General features: G+C 45.6%; 1 protein-coding gene across 1 annotated transcript; it reads right to left on the reverse strand.

Moving 5' to 3' along the window:
* Positions 1–5,633: 5,633 nt before the first annotated feature.
* Positions 5,634–9,149, reverse strand: LOC115191043 (LIM domain only protein 3; the record flags this gene model as incomplete). The annotated part of the gene is given in 2 exon segments (XM_029749047.1): positions 5,634–5,847; positions 8,906–9,149. Coding segments are annotated over 2 exon segments (272 nt in total), but the record flags the coding sequence as incomplete, so codon positions are not given.
* Positions 9,150–20,816: the final 11,667 nt, after the last annotated feature.

Below are 20,816 nucleotides of genomic sequence, written 5' to 3' on the forward strand. Positions count from 1 at the left end.
TGATGATGTGAAAACATGTCTCAGAGAGGATTCTGGGTAAACACATCGACTGGGTTAATAACATGTCTGCTGATGTGAAAACATGTCACAGAGAGGATTCTGGGTAAACACATCGACTGGGTTAATAACATGTCTGCTGATGTGAAAACATGTTTCAGAGAGGATTCTGGGTAAACACATCGACTGGGTTAATAACATGTCACAGAGAGGATTCTGGGTAAACACATCGACTGGGTTAATAACATGTCTGATGATGTGAAAACATGTAACAGAGAGGATTCTGGGTAAACACATCGACTGGGTTAATAACATGTCTGATGATGTGAAAACATGTAACAGAGAGGATTCTGGGTAAACACATCGACTGGGTTAATAATGATGGTATTAAAAGGATCTGATGTTCTGTATAGCTACGGGTATTTGAACGTAAACAACATGTTTCAGAGAGGATTCTGGGTAAACACATCGACTGGGTTAATAATGATGGTATTAAAAGGATCTGATGTTCTGTACAGCTACGGGTATTTGAACGTAAACAACATGTTTCTGAGGCCGAAAACATCACCGGATACATTTCTGAATACCATCCCAGGACATACAGTACACCTGCTAGATGTTTCTCTCCGCTCTGTGTTTCAAGAGGCCTGTGCAGAGCGGACTGAAGGAAGGACCTAGTTAATGAGCCTTACTTTCTGGAAAGACAAGTCTGTGTCATAGGCCCCCGTTGGCCTGTACGTCACAGGAGTGACTCCCCCGAAGCCTTTCTGTTCCGCAGCATTTAAAAGACAGCCCCCCCCCCCCCCCCCTCCTCATCCCTGATTAAATGGACTGTGTCGCTCTGGCTGTTGATTCATTCAAACGGCGCCCGAGGGCTAGCGCTGCTTATGAGCCTGTCGCATCTCTGAGATAGCCCTGATGAGCTCACTACAAAAAACATACATGTTTACATACATGATGTTCCTGAGACAAACCCCATGTTTATACATGTTACATATCCCTTTGTTTGAGCCCTAAAAACTGTCAAAGACCCCAGCCACCCCAGTCATAGACTGTTCTCTCTACTACCGTATGGCAAGCGGTACCGGAGTGCCAAGTCTAGGACAAAAAGGCATCTCAGCAGTTTTTACCTCCAAGCCATAAGACTCCTGAACAGGTAATCAAATGCCTACACGGACTATTTGCATTGTATACCCCACCAACCCCTATTTTACATTGCATATATGATAAACAGAGAGTAGCAGCATAGTCACTTTAACCATATCTACATGTACATATTACCTCAATCAGCCTGACTAACCGGTGCCTGTATGTATATAGCCTCGCTACTGTATATAGCCTCTCTACTGTATATAGCCTCGCTACTGTATATAGCCTCTCTACTGTATATAGCCTCGCTACTGTATATAGCCTCTCTACTGTATATAGCCTCGCTACTGTATATAGCCTCTCTACTGTATATAGCCTCTCTACTGTATATAGCCTCGCTACTGTATATAGCCTCTCTACTGTGTATAGCCTCACTACTGTATATAGCCTCGCTACTGTATATAGCCTCTCTACTGTATATAGCCTCTCTACTGTATATAGCCTCTCTACTGTATATAGCCTCGCTACTGTATATAGCCTCTCTACTGTATATAGCCTCACTACTGTATATAGCCTCGCTACTGTATATAGCCTCTCTACTGTATATAGCCTCACTACTGTATATAGCCTCGCAACTGTATATAGCCTCTCTACTGTATATAGCATCTCTACTGTATATAGCCTCGCTACTGTATATAGCCTCGCTACTGTATATAGCCTCTCTACTGTATATAGCATCCCTACTGTATATAGCCTCTCTACTGTATATAGCCTCGCTACTGTATATAGCCTCTCTACTGTATATAGCCTCTCTACTGTATATAGCCTCTCTACTGTATATAGCATCTCTACTGTATATAGCCTCGCTACTGTATATAGCCTCTCTACTGTATATAGCATCCCTACTGTATATAGCCTCTCTACTGTATATAGCCTCGCTACTGTATATAGCCTCTCTACTGTATATAGCCTCTCTACTGTATATAGCCTCTCTACTGTATATAGCATCCCTACTGTATATAGCCTCGCTACTGTATATAGCCTCTCTACTGTATATAGCCTCTCTACTGTATATAGCCTCGCTACTGTATATAGCCTTTCTACTGTATATAACCTCTCAACTGTATATAGCCTCTCTACTGTATATAGCCTCTCTACTGTATATAGCCTCACTACTGTATATAGCCTCTCTACTGTATATAGCTTGTCTGTTTACTGTTGTTTTTATTTCTTTACTTACCTATTGTTCACCTAATACTTTTTTTGCACTGTTGGTTAGAGCCTGTATTCAGCATTTCACTGTAAGGTCTACACCTGTTGTATTCAGCATTTCACTGTACTACCTACACCTGTTGTATTCAGCATTTCACTGTGATGTCTACTACACCTGTTGTATTCAGCATTTCACTGTAAGGTCTGCACCTGTTGTATTCAGCATTTCACTGTACTACCTACACCTGTTGTATTCAGCGCACGTGACAAATAAACTTTGATTTGATTTGGAGGCCAACCCAGGAGCTCAGGGTGATTGTTACTATCAGCATGCAAACCGGCTGACAAAACACTGTTCAGTGTTCAACAGGGACAATGAAACGTCTCTCCAGGACAGACAAGAGTTTCACCCGTAAACAGCCTGTCTTCTCGTCTCTGGTGAAGGTAATGAGAGTATATTACTGTGCTACTTAAGAGTAGCCTATTAGATGAGAGAAACTGAGAATATGTGTTACTGTGATCTAGGGTTGTTGTGTTAGACAGACAGACAGATTATAGGACATCATTCACCGGATGCTTGTGGCAAGAAAAAGGCAGAGAGTCTGACTCTCCTCAGCTCTCCTTTAAAGGAAATACATCGGGATTTTGGCAATGATCTACTTCCCCAGAGACAGATGAACTCGGGGACACCATTTTTATGTCTCTGTGTCCAGTATGAAGGAAGTTAGAGGTAGATTCGCGAGCCGATGCTAACTAGCATTAGCGCGACGGTAACGCTAGTTCGTAATTGCACTAGCGCTAGTTAGCAACTTCCCTTAATTAAACGACACATAGAGACATAAAAATAGAATCCACGGGTTCATCTGACTCTGGGGAACTAGATTAAAGGGTCTTATTGCCAAAATCCCAAAGTATCCCTTTCAACTAGGAGCTACAGAGCTAATATTTCAGATGTCTTTAATTAAGGATCCGCCCCCTTTTTTCAATTTTCGCCTAAAATGACGTACCCAAATCTAACTGCCTGTAGCTCAGGCCCTGAAGCAAGGATATGCATATTATTGGTACCATTTGAAAGGAAACACTTTGTAGTGTGTGGAAATGTGAAAGGATTGTAGGAGAATATAACACACTAGATCTGGTGAAAGAAAATACAAAGAAAAAAAACAAACGTTATTTTTTATTTTTTTGTAGCATCATCTTTGAAATGCAAGAGAAAGGCCATAATGTATTATTCCAGCCCAGGTGAAATTCTGATTTTGGCCACAAGATGGCAGCAGTGTGTTTGAAAAGTTTATGACTGATCCAATGAACCATTGCATTTCTGTTCAACATTTTCTATCAACACTGCCCAAATGTGCCTAATTTGCTAATTAATAACTTTTCATGTTCATAACTGTGCACTCTCCTCAAACAATAGCATGGTATTATTTCACTGTAATAGCAACTGTAAATTGGACAGTGCAGTTAGATTAACAAGAATGTAAGCTTTCTGCCAATATCAGATATGTCTATGTCCTGGGAAATGTTCTTGTTACTTACAACCTCTTGCTAATCGCATTAGCCTACGTTAGCTCAACCGTCCCGTGGCCGGGACACCGATCCCAAAGAAGTGTTAAACTAGGAGCTACAGAGCTATTGTTTCAGCTCTCTTTAAACGACAGACTCGTCACAAAGCAAAAGTCCTTACACAGAGACTACAGTACTGTAGCTATTGTTTCTTAACCTTCAGAAGCTATTTAACAGTTTTAAAGGGGGCATCTGGCTGTAGCACAGCAGGTAGGCCTCTAGCATACAGCTAGGTTGGAGCTGGGGTCCCTTCAGGGAGACGAGAATACAGGGTGGTCCTCAACTGAACACAGTCCCCTCCTCGTTTCAACACCTCCGTTGAAGCCAAGAGGAAGTCATTGAAGGCAGATTTAAACGATGGGAGGATTATAAAGAACCGCTTTTCTGGCCTCAATGTACAGCAGTGGAACCCCTAACCCCAATTACACCTCTAACTTAACACCCCTAACCCCTATAACATCTATAACACAACAAGGAAACAGGTCCTGTAAAAGGATGCATCTGAAGGTAGCTAACCAGGTCTCTACTTCACTGTGATTAATATAAGGGTAGCTAACCAGGTCTCTACTTCACTGTGATTAATATAAGGGTAGCTAACCAGGTCTCTACTTCACTGTGATTAATATAGGGTAGCTAACCAGGTCTCTACTTCACTGGGATTAATCTGAAGGTAGCTAACCAGGTCTCTACTTCACTGTGATTAATATAAGGGTAGCTAACCAGGTCTCTACTTCACTGGGATTAATATAAGGGTAGCTAACCAGGTCTCTACTTCACTGTGATTAATCTGAGGGTAGCTAACCAGGTCTCTACTTCACTGTGATTAATCTGAAGGGTAGCTAACCAGGTCTCTACTTCACTGGGATTAATCTGAAGGGTAGCTAACCAGGTCTCTGCTTCACTCTGATTAATATAAGGGTAGCTAACCAGGTCTCTACTTCACTGGGATTAATATAAGGGTAGCTAACCAGGTCTCTACTTCACTGTGATTAATATAAGGGTAGCTAACCAGGTCTCTACTTCACTGTGATTAATCTGAACGTAGCTAACCAGGTCTCTACTTCACTGTGATTAATATAAGGGTAGCTAACCAGGTCTCTACTTCACTGTGATTAATCTGAAGGTAGCTAACCAGGTCTCTACTTCACTGTGATTAATATAAGGGGTAGCTAACCAGGTCTCTACTTCACTGTGATTCATCTGAAGGTAGCTAGCCAGGTCTCTACTTCACTGGGATTAATATAAGGGTAGCTAACCAGGTCTCTACTTCACTGTGATTAATCTGAAGGTAGCTAACCAGGTCTCTGCTTCACTGGGATTAATCTGAAGGTAGCTAACCAGGTCTCTACTTCACTGTGATTAATCTGAAGGGTAGCTAACCAGGTCTCTACTTCACTGGGATTAATATAAGGGTAGCTAACCAGGTCTCTACTTCACTGGGATTAATCTGAAGGTAGCTAACCTGGTCTCTACTTCACTGGGATTAATCTGAAGGTAGCTAACCAGGACTCTACTTCACTGTGATTAATCTGAAGGTAGCTAACCAGGTCTCTACTTCACTGTGATTAATCTGAAGGTAGCTAACCTGGTCTCTACTTCACTGGGATTAATCTGAAGGTAGCTAACCAGGTCTCTACTTCGTTGTGCCAAAGATGCTAGAACAACAAATGTGAAGTTAGCCGAGTGGATTTGTGGAATGGTGGAATGGTGTGTGGATAGAACGCACCGTTTACAGGACAGCAGTGTGGTAATCAGAAGTATTGTCTTACCGTAGGTAATCTCTCCGACAGAGGATGAGGTTGGCTTTGGTATAGAGCGTGGAGCCCACCTCTCCCAGCCTGCAGTCACAGCAGGCACACTTCAGACAGTCCTCGTGCCAGTATTTATCCAGGGCCTTGAGCAGGTAGCGGTCCTTAATCTTCCGGTTGCAGCCGGCACAGCCCTTTGGCTTGGTGTCCGGCTGGACGGAGAGCATTTGTATACCTGGGGGGAGAAGAGAAGAAAGATGTCAGAGCGATGAAGAACAATGAACAATGAACACTTTGAACAGTGTCTCTGTCGCATGCTGGACGGTGGCCATTTGTATACCTGGGAGGGGTGGAGAAGAGCACGTTAGACCAGTGAAAACCAACAGGGATAATGCTATGCTAACTCTTAGTTCTCAGATAATGCTATGCTAACTCTTAGTTCTCAGATAATGTTATGCTAACTCTTAGTTCTCAGATAATGCCATGCTAACTCTTAGTTCTCAGATAATGGTTATGCTAACTCTTAGTTGTCAGATAATGCTATGCTAACTCTAAGTTCTCAGATAATGCTATGCTAACTCTTAGTTCTCAGATGATGCTATGCTAACTGTTAGTTCTCAGATGATGCTATGCTAACTGTTAGTGCTCAGATAATGCTACGCTAACTGTTAGTGCTCAGCTAATGCTAACTTGATAGTGGCCAAGAGAAACAGCTCCACTGATAAGCATTGGGGGACATTCTGACCAAATACATAGAGAAAACCACCATGTAGACTTACATTCTTAACACAACACACACACACACACTACACACACACACACACACACACAATACACACACACACACACAAAGATACATACATGAAGCCATGGATCCAAAAGTCATTCCTACAAATCTCCACTCTTTCTCCCTGTCCTCCTCTCTCTCTCTCTCTCTCTGTCTCTCTCTCTGTCTCTCTCTCTCTGTCTCTCTCTCTCTCTCTCCCCTCTCTGTATCTCTCTCTCTCTCTCTGTCTCTCTCTCTCTCTCTCTCTCTGTATGTCTCTCTCTCTCTCTCTCTGTCTCTCCAGTGGGACAGGGAGTGGTCTAAGTAGTGCAGGTTTCTGGGTATTGTTAGGGGTCTACTCGGGGGCGTGAAGCAGCTTTGTTGAGGTTGCGAGGGGGGCCGTACTCGCCCTCAATTAGTATTCTGGCTCCAACCTGAGGAGGGGAGCCTACCCCCGCTTCCCTTTGTTACCCCCTATTTACCATACACACACTGTCTGGCATGCACACACACACACACACACTCGCATGCACACACACACGCGCTCGCATGCACACACACACACACACACTCTGAAAGTTCCTCTTTCAGCTGTGTCCAGGGCTGAGCTTTAAATGTATTTGTTATTCCGTGAAGAGTGTAGGACTGTTTGCAAACAATTATTTGTTTATGTGTTTTGTGGCTGCGTTGTCAAAGTACACTGTTCCCCAGAACTGTACGAGGAAAAGCCTCTGATTATTACATAGTAACAAGTGGTACAATGACATAACCCAGCGTCTGCAAATACATCAGTCTATTGAAAACAGACAATACAATACTCTAATCTAAACTAATTCATCTACTGACAACGGATCCCCTACATAGAAAGTCTACGACAATGATCTTTCTGATTATGTGAACACTGTTCGCTACAATGTTAACACAACCATGGCCATGGTGCATCCAAACCCCTACCGTTCCGTTATCAAGCCCTTCCAGCGGGGCCTCAGTCAGGGTCCTTCTACTAGACCAGTCTATACATTACTCACATAACACAATAGCGACTAGAGTTTTTCCTGAAAGCTCTCATTCAGATCCTATTCAAAGGAATGTTTTTTTTTTTTTTTTTAAATCAGAGAGGGAGAAAACGCCAAGGATGCACATCAATCGGGTTCCGCCGTAACGAGCGAAGAACCGCCGTTTTCTTTCTGTTGCGTTTTAAACCGTTGATCCGCTAATTGGCCTGATTGAGTTGTGTGAGGGGCTCTGCGCTCATTGTTTAATACCACTCATCCGCACACAGCCCCGTTTCATCCCCGTTATAGCACAACAAAGTCACCGCCCCTCATTACCGACCAAACAACCCAAAGTAGTAGGAGCTTCGACTCCCCGGTTTCCCCTCCTCTCACTCTGCATAGGTTTGGGACCGGGCGGAATTGGTTCCCCAACAGATGAGTTTCTCAAAGCAACAGAAGCGCTATTACGTGCCGTCGGGATAGCTTCATTTTGGGCCACGTCGATTTTCCTGCCGAGGGAGGGGAAACGTCGAACAAAATAGCAATTTTCCATAAAACGGAAGGAAATTACAGCTGCTTTCTGGGACCTAAATATATATATATATATTTTTTATTCTATAGCCTACCCACTTAACACATACTTTTTGAATTTAGCGTTGTTTCCACGTCATTTCAAAGAAACGACGTTGAACCGACGTGGAATAGACGTTGAATGAACGTCTGTGCCCAGCGGGTAGGCTCCATCATTCGGATGCTGTAGCATTGCCTCCTCTGCCTCTTGTCATTGTAGGATAGAGAGACTAATGACACAATCCGAATCACATAGCCCACGGTAGCCTATTCCTGTGTGTCACGGTACCCCCCCCCCCCCAACAACAACAACATCAACAACAACAAACCGGAGGTAAAATGTAATCTGCTGTCTGACACGCCGAGGTGACGAGAGAGAGAGAGAGCAAACAGCAAAGTACCAATTTGATTTCCCCCCCCCCCCCTCTTTTCAACCGCATCACAGCTGCGCGACACCGAGATGCTGACACGTTCACCCCGTTATCGGTTTAATTACGGTTGCCATGGCAGCAGAGTGCTCGGTAAAAAAGGCTGCCGTAGGAGAACTCCCATTTTCTGATGCAGCTCGTAACACGACGGCAGAAAATAAAACACAGAACAGAAAGAGAAGATAAGAGAGAGATGGAATGAGAGAAATTCGTAGTCTTCAAAACGCTGTGTTACATTGTAAATGTATTTTTGGATGTTTTTTTTTTTCCTCCCCTTCTCAATCTCTATTGAATGATTAGATTATACAGCCTAAACGGTGAACGGTAAATGTTGCTACAGCGCGGATAGATAAGACTCCACATGCAGGACGGGCTACATGATAATCACACAGACTGAAACATTGTCCAACTTCTCCGCTCCGCGCATCACATAGAAACAACAATGAATAACAGCACAGAGCCACGCATTTACAAACACAATCCAAGGCTGGACACAGAACAATACCGCAACAAAAAAAAACCTCTTTCTCTTACCGAAACTTTTCTCCCCTTTCTGCATTTGTTGACCCTCTTCGGGAGCCCGAACCACCATGCAACAAGAGATCAGTCCGACCCCAGAATCCTAATTCAACGGATGGATGGATTATCTCTCTCTACAGCCAAGTGAGCAATCAGCCAGCTGTATGCGCGCACGATCCGTTTTCTCACCGAGGGTGGCTATCTCTTTTGTTATATGTAACAATCCCACCTCCTCCGCACGCACAAACACAGAACGGAGAGAGATAAAAGGAGAGAGAGAGAGAGAGAGAAGCACGGGTCCGCTATCGCCCAGAGCCACACGGTGATGTAAAACCGCGTTTGTCACAACAGTGCTCGACTATGAAATGAAATCGTCCAGCCAGCACACAGCACAGTCAGTCGCAGGGTGCTTGGCGAGTGACAGGCAGCGAACAAAATGACAGCAGATGACAAAGGCATATGTTTAGCCCTTCGCAGCGCCCTAATCTCCTAACATAAACCTACCGTGCTCTGCCTTCCTCCTGCCTGTAACAGTCTATATACCCCAGAGATCATCAACCACATTCAGCCACAGGACGAGGACGGTCAGGCGGCCGAAATAGAATTACAAATCATTTGTAGCCTGTACATTGACCGCAAGAAAACCCAAACAGATTAACCTCTTTTAAGTGTTTGTCTAAAACAATCATTTCAAGCCTTGCTTACCATTTGTATGGATCAGATATATCTCTCTATTATACATTGGAATACTTTGGAACAGATTTCCAAAATAAAAATTACTTGGAGCTGATTTGCTGGTGTTTTTTTCTCTTTTTTTGTATTTTATGTCCAACAATTGTTTAGAAAATTTGATGTGAGGGAGAAATAAATTCTCCTCCGGGCCAAATTCGGCCCGCAGGCCGCCAGTTGAGGATCTCTGCTAAACCGTTTTTTTCAGCGGGATGTTTTTCAGTGCACATACAGCCCCTACTAGTAATGAGAGTTTTAGGCTATTTCATATCAGAATTAACAATAGAATCCAGTGGCATCTATCCGACATATTTCATAAAGATTAATACAAATTTTATAAATCCAAAATGCCATTTTGTTTTCCTTCACTTTGTTACATTTCAGAATAATCGGTCCATATTACAACGGTCCTTCCATATGTCGATCTGAAAGAAACGTCTAGATTATTTGATTATCTTTTAAAAAGGTAGACACCAATGGCCATCACCTCTTCGGAAGGACACACCTGAAAAGGAGTGACACATCCCAAAATCACACATCTGAAAAGGAGTGACACATCCCAAAATCACATATCTGAAAAGGAGTGACACATCCCAAAATCACATATCTGAAAATCCACAACATGTCTTAGTGATGAAATGTTACCAAAAAACTAAAAAAACCCAGAGCATCAAGGAACAAAACAAGATGACAACAGGTCATTACCGGATAGAAGCAGATCGTAATATAACCGGAATAGAACAATATCAATCAAATGTATTAATAAAGCCCTTTTTACATCAGCTGATATCTCAAAGCGCTGTACAGAAACCCCCAGCCTAAAACCCCCCAAACAGCAAGCAATGCAGGTGTAGAAGCACGTTAAAATATAACTAAAAACAATGAGGAATGAGTAACTCACTTTCATCAGGGTGCGTCATCGACGGATATATAATGGAGAAAAGCGAATAGAATCCAAATGTAATATGTTATTAAAATAGTTCCTCCTCAACTCACCTTTCTAAAGCCCCAGCCAGTTACGCAGAACAGACGGCTAACTTCAGAACAGGCACCACCGTGCTTCAACACTCCAGCTATATATATATTTATATATATATATATCCTCTCGTTTGCGTAAAGTTCACCAAACTGACATGGCGATGCGACGGACTACAGATTGGAGTGATGTTCAGCAGTCTTGAAATAATGAGGTCCTCGTGGATCATCAGATCACGAACGAACCGAGAAGAGGCAGTCGTACGGACAACAACAAAAAGGCTACAGGTGTTTGTCCACTGTATCCGCTGTGTGGCCGTTCTAGACTCGACCAACTACTCTCTGGTTGAGGGTAACTTCCCGTGCATCACCGAGGGAGACTGAGAGAGGAGAAACAGTGAAGCCTTGCTTTATTACCTTCAAACCCTAATCCCTCACCACCACAGAGACCATTACACGACGACAACGATAAGGTCATTCACTTATTACCGACAACTCGCAGAGTAACGGGGGGCGCATGCACGTATGAGTGTGTGCGCGCTCCCCTCCCTCACTCTCTTCTCAAACATTATTTTGAATGCAGAGTAACAGGGGACGCAGCGGAAGTAACGTTTTTACTGTATCTCTGTGATGTGTGAATAGATGATCTGTACAGTCCTAGATTGTGAAACAATCCCAGAAAACAGTCACTGAAGCCAACTCTCCTTCAGAGATATCACGGTAGGAAACGACAGTATGAAATGAAGTTGGGTGCATCAGCTCCCGATACCTTCTGGACACTGAATGTGATTTATATCACAGCTAATGGAGTTGTAGGTTTATACAGTATTTCATCAACAAGCTATTTGTTAGTATTTATCATTATGCGTTATTGAAATCACCTCAGTCGGTTACAAGCGTCCTTTTATGGTGAGGGGTGACGCGAGGTGAAACGCGAACAGAGCGATCACTATCCTGTTTTCCAAACCGTGTGAATCAATCTCTGTCCATGTCAAGACATCCATACTAATTATATTGGTATGTCCAATGCAATACGGCAGGTAGCCTAGTGGTTAGAGCGTTGGGCCAGTAACCGAAAGGTTGCTAGATCGAATCCCCTGAGCTGATAAGGTACAAATCTGTTGTTCTGCCCCCTGAACAAGGCAGTTAACCCACTGTTCCTAGGCCGTCATTGTAAATAAGAATTTGTTCTTAGCTGACTTGCCTAGTTTAATAAATAGTGTGATATAGCAGATAGCCAGTGCACAGGAACAAGAGAGCTAAATGAACCCTAATGAGGAGAGTTAAAGTTAATGATGTCTAACATGCTAGATTATTCTCCTTTTCTTCCTGCTATAATAAAGAATGTTAAACACAACCTCCAGACTGGGAGGATTGATTGAAAAGTGGAAGTTCAAGTTCCTTTTAATAGAAATGACAGTTATAAGAGGGGAAATGGCCATATCAGAGGTCACACCGCATTGAAACTGAAAACACAGGAGAGGGAGAGAGAGAGCTGAAGAAATAGAGATAAAGACAGAGAAAGAGGAGAGAGACAGAGGGATGAAGAGAGACAACAAGATCGAGAGACAGAGAGGTAGAGGGAGCCTGTAAGAGAGATAGAGGGAGAGAGAGGGAGACAGAGAGGTAGAGGGAGCCTGTAAGAGAGATAGAGGGAGAGAGAGGGAGACAGAGAGGTAGAGGAGCCTGTAAGAGAGATAGAGGGAGAGAGAGGGAGACAGAGAGGTAGAGGGAGCCTGTAAGAGAGATAGAGGGAGAGAGAGGGAGACAGAGAGGTAGAGGGAGCCTGTAAGAGAGATAGAGAAAGAGAGAGGGAGACAGAGAGGTAGAGGGAGCCTGTAAGAGAGATAGAGGGAGAGAGAGGGAGACAGAGAGGTAGAGGGAGCCTGTAAGAGAGATAGAGGGAGAGAGAGGGAGACAGAGAGGTAGAGGGAGCCTGTAAGAGAGATAGAGGGAGAGAGAGGGAGACAGAGAGGTAGAGGGAGCCTGTAAGAGAGATAGAGGGAGAGAGAGGGAGACAGAGAGGTAGAGGGAGCCTGTAAGAGAGATAGAGGGAGAGAGAGGGAGACAGAGAGGTAGAGGGAGCCTGTAAGAGAGAAAGAGAGAGGGAGACAGAGAGGTAGAGGGAGCCTGTAAGAGAGATAGAGGGAGAGAAAGACTCACACAGAGAAAGAGAGAGGTAGAGGGAGAGAGACAGAGAAAGAGAGGTAGAGAGACACACAGAGAAAGAGAGGTAGAGAGACTCACACAGAGAAAGAGAGTGGTAGAGAGACAGAGAAAGAGAGAGGTAGAGAGACACACAGAGAAAGAGAGTGGTAGAGAGAGAGACACAGAGAAAGAGAGAGAAAGAGACAGAGAAAGAGAGAGGTAAAGAAGTCAACAGCTGGCATGCAGGGGCACGCCAGTCATGCTCAGTCTACAGTATACTTCCCAAATTGCACCCTATTCCCTATGGTGCACACTACCAGTGACCAGGGCCTGGGCCCTCATGGTCAAAAGGAGATAGGGGGCCATTTGGGATGCAAACTAAAAGGCTGGTTGGTAATGAGAAGAGCATAAAAAACTCCTCGGCTGTTAAAGTGATGGGATGCATTAAAACTGACAGGGTATTACCTGCCTATAATTACCTTTTGTCATGGATTGAATTATTTCAATGCGGTCCTATCTTCATAATCAGCCAATTTAAAGCGGGGAGACGTTTTAGTCCATCTGTGTAACAGGGTTGAAGGAAAAAGGCAGAATATGAACAGAGAGAGAGAGAAAGAGGTGGAGAGGGAGATAGATGGAGAGAGAGAGAAAGAGAGGGAGAGAGATGGAGAGAGAGAGAGAAAGAGAGAGAGAGATGAAGAGAGAGATGAAGAGAGAGAGAGAGAGAGATGAAGAGAGAACACAACCACCTATTGCTCTCATTTTAGCCTCTACACCTCCCCCACCTTCCCTCCTTCATCCGCCGCATAATCACGCCAATTATTCGCTCAGAATATCAAGGAATATGCTGAGAGACAAAATGGCATCATATATGCTAAGAAGAGAGATCTTGACAGATGTTACACTGTTATGGGATGACAGGGGGTTATGTGGGTAAAGTAGCCCCCTAATCCGGCGGAAAACGGTGTCGCGACAAATTTCTCTGCTGACACACGTCTACAAACGGACATCATCGACTCGAATAACAGCGTGTTATTTCCTATCCTCTACACAAACCCATCTCTCTCTCTCACTCTTATCGCTCTCTCTTTCACACACACACACACACACACACACACACACACACACACACACACACACACACACACACACACACACACACACACACACACACACACACCCTCCAGTGGTGAAATATACAGGCACCAGAGAGGCACAACCCCCCCCCTGACAACCGGGAAGCGTTACAGCATCCTGGGAGGCAGGTGCCCTTTCTGCTCGGACTGAATGAGAAGCACGGTTAGCGCGCTTCGGAGAGGACATCTTTTCACAGGGAGGATTAAAGTAAAACGATATTTTCCCAGTGCTCTTACCGTCAGCTTAACTGTCCTTTAAATCTCCTTCAACAAAAAAACAACATTGATTTCCAGCGACGGCATTAATTTAAGCCTTAATTCCAACCATCTCCACCTGCTATATAAATGTCGGACATGCAGCAGTGACTACAGCCCCCAATCCAACACCATCACCACACAACAACATAAGTCTCTTACCTTCTTTCAGAGGGATGCTCATGCGTAAAAAAAAAAAAATATTACCAGTCGAAGGTTGGCGTTTTATCTCTTGCCTGTTATCTCTTGAGTGTTACATTGAAAACAAAACGTGTCCACTATTTAAATAGTCCTTTCTACTTAGCCTATTCTGTTAAAAGGCTGAGGGAGTAAGAAGTACCGCAAAAAACCACTGTAGCCTTCGAGGGGAAAAGTTGTCCTTGATGCTACGAGTTGTTGGCACAATTGTAGCCAATAGCCGCCCCTCTTTTCACAGCGGCTTGGATGAAAACGCACCACCTGTCTCAACTCTACTCCCTTCCGCTCGCTCTCTCTGTCGTCCTCTCTGGTCTCACTCTCTCTGTCGTCCTCTCTGGTCTCACTCTCTCTGTCGTCCTCTCTGGTCTCACTCTCTCTGTCGTCCTCTCTGGTCTCACTCTCTCTGTCGTCCTCTCTGGTCTCACTCTCTCTGTCGTCCTCTCTGGTCTCACTCTCTCTGTCGTCCTCTCTGGTCTCTCTCTCTCTGTCGTCCTCTCTGGTCTCTCTCTCTCTGTCGTCCTCTCTGGTCTCACTCTCTCTGTCGTCCTCTCTGGTCTCTCTCTCTCTGTCGTCCTCTCTGGTCTCACTCTCTCTGTCGTCCTCTCTGGTCTCACTCTCTCTGTCGTCCTCTCTGGTCTCACTCTCTCTGTCGTCCTCTCTGGTCTCTCTCTCTCTGTCGTCCTCTCTGGTCTCTCTCTCTCTGTCGTCCTCTCTGGTCTCACTCTCTCTGTCGTCCTCTCTGGTCTCACTCTCTCTGGTCTCACTCTCTCTGTCGTCCTCTCTGGTCTCACTCTCTCTGTCGTCCTCTCTGGTCTCACTCTCTCTGTCGTCCCCTCTCTGGTCTCTCTCTCTCTGTCGTCCTCTCTGGTCTCTCTCTCTCTGTCGTCCTCTCTGGTCTCTCTCTCTCTGTCGTCCTCTCTGGTCTCTCTCTCTCTGTCGTCCTCTCTGGTCTCTCTCTCTCTGTCTCCACGGTTCTTCTCTTCTGTCTTTGTTTTACCTCACAACGTCTGTTTCTTCTATTCCCTCTGTCTTCCTTTCCTTCCTTCCCTGGTAGTTTCTTCCCTCTCTCTTCCTTTCCTTCCCTGGTAGTTTCTTCCCTCTGTCTTCCTTTCCTTCCTTCCCTGGTAGTTTCTTCCCTCTCTCTTCCTTTCCTTCCCTGGTAGTTTCTTCCCTCTGTCTTCCTTTCCTTCCTTCCCTGGTAGTTTCTTCCCTCTGTCTTCCTTTCCTTCCTTCCCTGGTAGTTTCTTCCCTCTCTCTTCCTTTCCTTCCTTCCCTGGTAGTTTCTTCCCTCTCTCTTCCTTCCTTCCCTGGTAGTTTCTTCCCTCTCTCTTCCTTTCCTTCCCTGGTAGTTTCTTCCCTCTCTCTTCCTTTCCTTCCTTCCCTGGTAGTTCTTTCCCTCTCTCTTCCTTTCCTTCCCTGGTAGTTTCTTCCCTCTCTCTTCCTTTCCTTCCCTGGTAGTTTCTTCCTTCTCTCTTCCTTTCCTTCCTTCCCTGGTAGTTTCTTCCCTCTCTCTTCCTTTCCTTCCCTGGTAGTTTCTTCCCTCTCTTTTCCTTTCCTTCCCTGGTAGTTTCTTCCCTCTCTCTTCCTTTCCTTTCCTTCCCTGGTAGTTTCTTCCCTCTCTCTTCCTTTCCTTCCCTGGTAGTTTCTTCCCTCTGTCTTCCTTTCCTTCCTTCCCTGGTAGTTTCTTCCCTCTGTCTTCCTTTCCTTCCTTCCCTGGTAGTTTCTTCCCTCTCTCTTCCTTTCCTTCCTTCCCTGGTAGTTTCTTCCCTCTCTCTTCCTTCCTTCCCTGGTAGTTTCTTCCCTCTCTCTTCCTTTCCTTCCCTGGTAGTTTCTTCCCTCTCTCTTCCTTTCCTTCCTTCCCTGGTAGTTTCTCCCCTCTCTCTTCCTTTCCTTCCCTGGTAGTTTCTTCCCTCTCTCTTCCTTTCCTTCCCTGGTAGTTTCTTCCTTCTCTCTTCCTTTCCTTCCTTCCCTGGTAGTTTCTTCCCTCTCTCTTCCTTTCCTTCCCTGGTAGTTTCTTCCCTCTCTTTTCCTTTCCTTCCCTGGTAGTTTCTTCCCTCTCTCTTCCTTTCCTTTCCTTCCCTGGTAGTTTCTTCCCTCTCTCTTCCTTTCCTTCCTTCCCTGGTAGTTTCTTCCCTCTCTCTTCCTTTCCTTCCCTGGTAGTTTCTTCCCTCTCTCTTCCTTTCCTTCCCTGGTAGTTTCTTCCTTCTCTCTTCCTTTCCTTCCTTCCCTGGTAGTTTCTTCCCTCTCTCTTCCTTTCCTTCCCTGGTAGTTTCTTCCCTCTCTTTTCCTTTCCTTCCCTGGTAGTTTCTTCCCTCTCTCTTCCTTTCCTTTCCTTCCCTGGTAGTTTCTTCCCTCTCTCTTCCTTTCCTTCCTTCCCTGGTAGTTTCTTCCCTCTCTCTTCCTTTCCTTTCCTTCCCTGGTAGTTTCTTCCCTCTCTTCTCCTTTCCTTTCCTTCCCTGGTAGTTTCTTCCTTCTCTCTTCCTTTCCTTCCTTCCCTGGTAGTTTCTTCCTTCTCCTTTCCTTCCTTCCCTGGTAGTTTCTTCCCTCTCTTTTCCTTTCCTTCCCTGGTAGTTTCTTCCCTCTCTTTTCCTTTCCTTCCCTGGTAGTTTCTTCCCTCTCTCTTCCTTTCCTTCCCTGGTAGTTTCTTCCCTCTCTTTTCCTTTCCTTCCCTGGTAGTTTCTTCCCTCTCTTTTCCTTTCCTTCCCTGGTAGTTTCTTCCCTCTCTTTTCCTTTCCTTCCTTCCCTGGTAGTTTCTTCCCTCTCTTTTCCTTCCTTCCCTGGTAGTTTCTTCCCTCTCTTTTCCTTTCCTTCCTTCCCTGGTAGTTTCTTCCCTCTCCTTTCCTTCCTTCCCTGGTAGTTTCTTCCCTCTCTTTTCCTTTCCTTCCCTGGTAGTTTCTTCCCTCTCTCTTCCTTTCCTTCCTTCCCTGGTAGTTTCTTCCCTCTCTCTTCCTTTCCTTCCTTCCCTGGTAGTTTCTTCCCTCTCTTTTCCTTTCCTTCCCTGGTAGTTTCTTCCCTCTCTTTTCCTTCCTTCCCTGGTAGTTTCTTCCCTCTCTTTTCCTTTCCTTCCTTCCCTGGTAGTTTCTTCCTTCTCTTTTCCTTTCCTTCCCTGGTAGTTTCTTCCCTCTCTCTTCCTTTCCTTCCCTGGTAGTTTCTTCCTTCTCCTTTCCTTCCTTCCCTGGTAGTTTCTTCCCTCTCTTTTCCTTCCTTCCCTGGTAGTTTCTTCCCTCTCTTTTCCTTCCCTTCCTTCCCTGGTAGTTTCTTCCTTCTCCTTTCCTTCCTTCCCTGGTAGTTTCTTCCCTCTCTCTTCCTTTCCTTCCCTGGTAGTTTCTTCCTTCTCCTTTCCTTCCTTCCCTGGTAGTTTCTTCCCTCTCTTTCCTTCCTTCCCTGGTAGTTTCTTCCCTCTCTTTTCCTTTCCTTCCTTCCCTGGTAGTTTCTTCCCTCTCTTTTCCTTCCTTCCCTGGTAGTTTCTTCCCTCTCTTTTCCTTCCTTCCCTGGTAGTTTCTTCCCTCTCTCTTCCTTTCCTTCCCTGGTAGTTTCTTCCTTCTCTCTTCCTTTCCTTCCTTCCCTGGTAGTTTCTTCCCTCTCTCTTCCTTTCCTTCCTTCCCTGGTAGTTTCTTCCCTCTCTTTTCCTTTCCTTTCCTTCCCTGGTAGTTTCTTCCCTCTCTCTTCCTTTCCTTCCCTGGTAGTTTCTTCCCTCTCTCTTCCTTTCCTTCCCTGGTAGTTTCTTCCCTCTCTTTTCCTTTCCTTCCCTGGTAGTTTCTTCCCTCTCTCTTCCTTTCCTTCCTTCCCTGGTAGTTTCTTCCCTCTCTCTTCCTTTCCTTTCCTTCCCTGGTAGTTTCTTCCCTCTCTCTTCCTTTCCTTCCCTGGCAGTTAGAAAAACAAGTGACGTGATCCGGCGCGCGTGTGTCTACCAGCTCTTATTTAAGCAGCTCGTGCCTCCTCTCTTCCCGCCTCTCGCTGGTCCCTAGTTAGCAACGCAGTCCTCACAGCGCTGCTCCCTCCTCTCCTCATCCAAGAAGCTGACAGGCAGCACCGTCAGGGAAGGCTGCAGCCAGGCATCACATGTTGCTGTAATAGACCTCATTAAGCTCTACTTACAGATGTTCTCTTAACATAATTGATCTGCAGAGCGGGTTGAGAGGATGGTAACCTATTCCCCAGCCCCCAATTATGGCGCCGGTAATTAGATCCCCGATCTCCCTGTTTCGCTTCTCCACATTCACCCTTCTAACATTCTCCCAAATATCAAAGTATCTCTTTCTCTCAAAGCGAAGCCCTCCTACCTTCCCTCCACACCCCTGACTCCACCACCTCCTCCCTCTTCTCCTCCCTCCTCTCCTCATCCTCCCATCCACTCACTAGACTCAGAGTCCTCTGACAGTATTGACAGTTAGATGTACTAACCTTTGTAGTGAAGCCAGGCTTAATAGTTAACTCACTCCCATTGACAGAGCTCTCTCTTATATTTTCCTCTCTCTCTTTCTGCTGAAATATCCTGGGAAAGAACGAGGGATAGAGAGAGAGAGAGAGAGAGAGGCACAAATGGAGAGAAGGGAGGAGAAAGGGAGAAAAAAACCCTCTAAGTTTGTAATTTTGATTAAAGGTTGATAATGTCTGTCAGGGGAGGATCTTTTTGTTTTTTATCTTTAATTATTCCTCTGATGGCAACTTTTAGAAACTGGAAAAGGAAATGAGGACAGAGAGGAGGACAGAGAGGAGGACAGAGAGGAGAGGGAAGGGGTGGCACTTGGAGTCCAGAGAGGAGGACAGAGAGGAGGGGGAAGGGGTGGAGCTTGGAGTCCAGAGAGGAGGACAGAGAGGAGGACAGAGAGGAGGACAGAGAGGAGGGGGAAGGGGTGGAGCTTGGAGTCCAGAGAGGAGGACAGAGAGGAGGACAGAGAGGAGGACAGAGAGGAGGGGGAAGGGGTGGAGCTTGGAGTCCAGAGAGGAGGAGAGGAATGATGGCGGTGAAGCGTCTTTCATAGTGCCAATCAAAGCCACTCCTAGGGCATGTCCCAAATAACACCCTGTTCCCTTTTTAGTGCACTAGTTTTGACCAAGGCCCATAGGGTAGTAGTGCACTACTTTTGACCAAGGCCCATAGAGGAAATCTGGTGCCGTTTGGGATGAAGCCCAGTCTCGAGGCTAATTAGCCTCCGTTCTACAACCAAAAGCACTCTGGGAGATGGTGCTTTCTTCAGCACTTTAAAGAGGAGCCATTTATTCCAATGTCATGAAGTATCTAGGATGGGGTGGTGGTTCAGTACAGTTATATCTTCTGTTTCTCTAAACGGGATGTGTTGGCTGGTTCATTTTTTTAACCTTTATTAACTAGGTCAAGTCAGTTAAGAACAAATTCTTATTTTCAATGACGGCCTAGGAACAGTGGGTTAACTGCTTGTTCAGGGGCAGAACAACATATTTTTACCTTGTCAGCTCCGGGATTCAATCTAGCAACCTTTCGGTTACTGGCCCAGCGCTCTAACCACTAGGCTACCTGCTGGTTACTAGTCCAACGCTCTAACCACTAGGCTACCTGCTGGTTACTAGTCCAACACTCTAACCACTAGGCTACCTGCTGGTTACTAGTCCAACGCTCTAACCACTAGGCTACCTGCTGGTTACTAGTCCAACGCTCTAACCACTAGGCTACCTGCTGGTTACTAGTCCAACGCTCTAACCACTAGGCTACCTGCTGGTTACTAGTCCAACGCTCTAACCACTAGGCTACCTGCTGGTTACTAGTCCAACGCTCTAACCACTAAGCTACCTGCTGGTTACTAGTCCAACGCTCTAACCACTAGGCTACCTGCTGGTTACTAGTCCAACGCTCTAACCACTAGGCTACCTGCTGGTTACTAGTCCAACGCTCTAACCACTAGGCTACCTGCTGGTTACTAGTCCAACGCTGTAACCACTAAGCTACCTGCTGGTTACTAGTCCAACGCTCTAACCACTAGGCTACCTGCTGGTTACTAGTCCAACGCTCTAACCACTAGGCTACCTGCTGGTTACTAGTCCAACGCTCTAACCACTAGGCTACCTGCTGGTTACTAGTCCAACGCTCTAACCACTAGGCTACCTGCTGGTTACTAGCCCAACGCTCTAACCACTAGGCTACCTGCCGCCCCTACACTCTAACCACTAGGCTACCTGCCGCCCCTCCCCTCTAACCACTAGGCTACCTGCCGCCCCTACACTCTAACCACTAGGCTACCTGCCGCCCCTCCCCTCTAACCACTAGGCTACCTGCCGCCCCTACACTCTAACCACTAGGCTACCTGCCGCCCCTACACTCTAACCACTAGGCTACCTGCCGCCCCTACACTCTAACCACTAGGCTACCTGCCGCCTCTACACTCTAACCACTAGGCTACCTGCCGCCCCATGTTGTGTGGTTCAGTCCGATTATATCTTCTTCTTCTCTAAACGGGATATTTCGGCTGGTTCAGTCAATTCATTTCTTCTCTAAACGGGATATTTCG

The sequence above is a fragment of the Salmo trutta genome, unplaced genomic scaffold (assembly GCF_901001165.1).
Source record: "Salmo trutta unplaced genomic scaffold, fSalTru1.1, whole genome shotgun sequence".
In the NCBI taxonomy this organism is placed as follows: Eukaryota; Metazoa; Chordata; class Actinopteri; order Salmoniformes; family Salmonidae; genus Salmo; species Salmo trutta.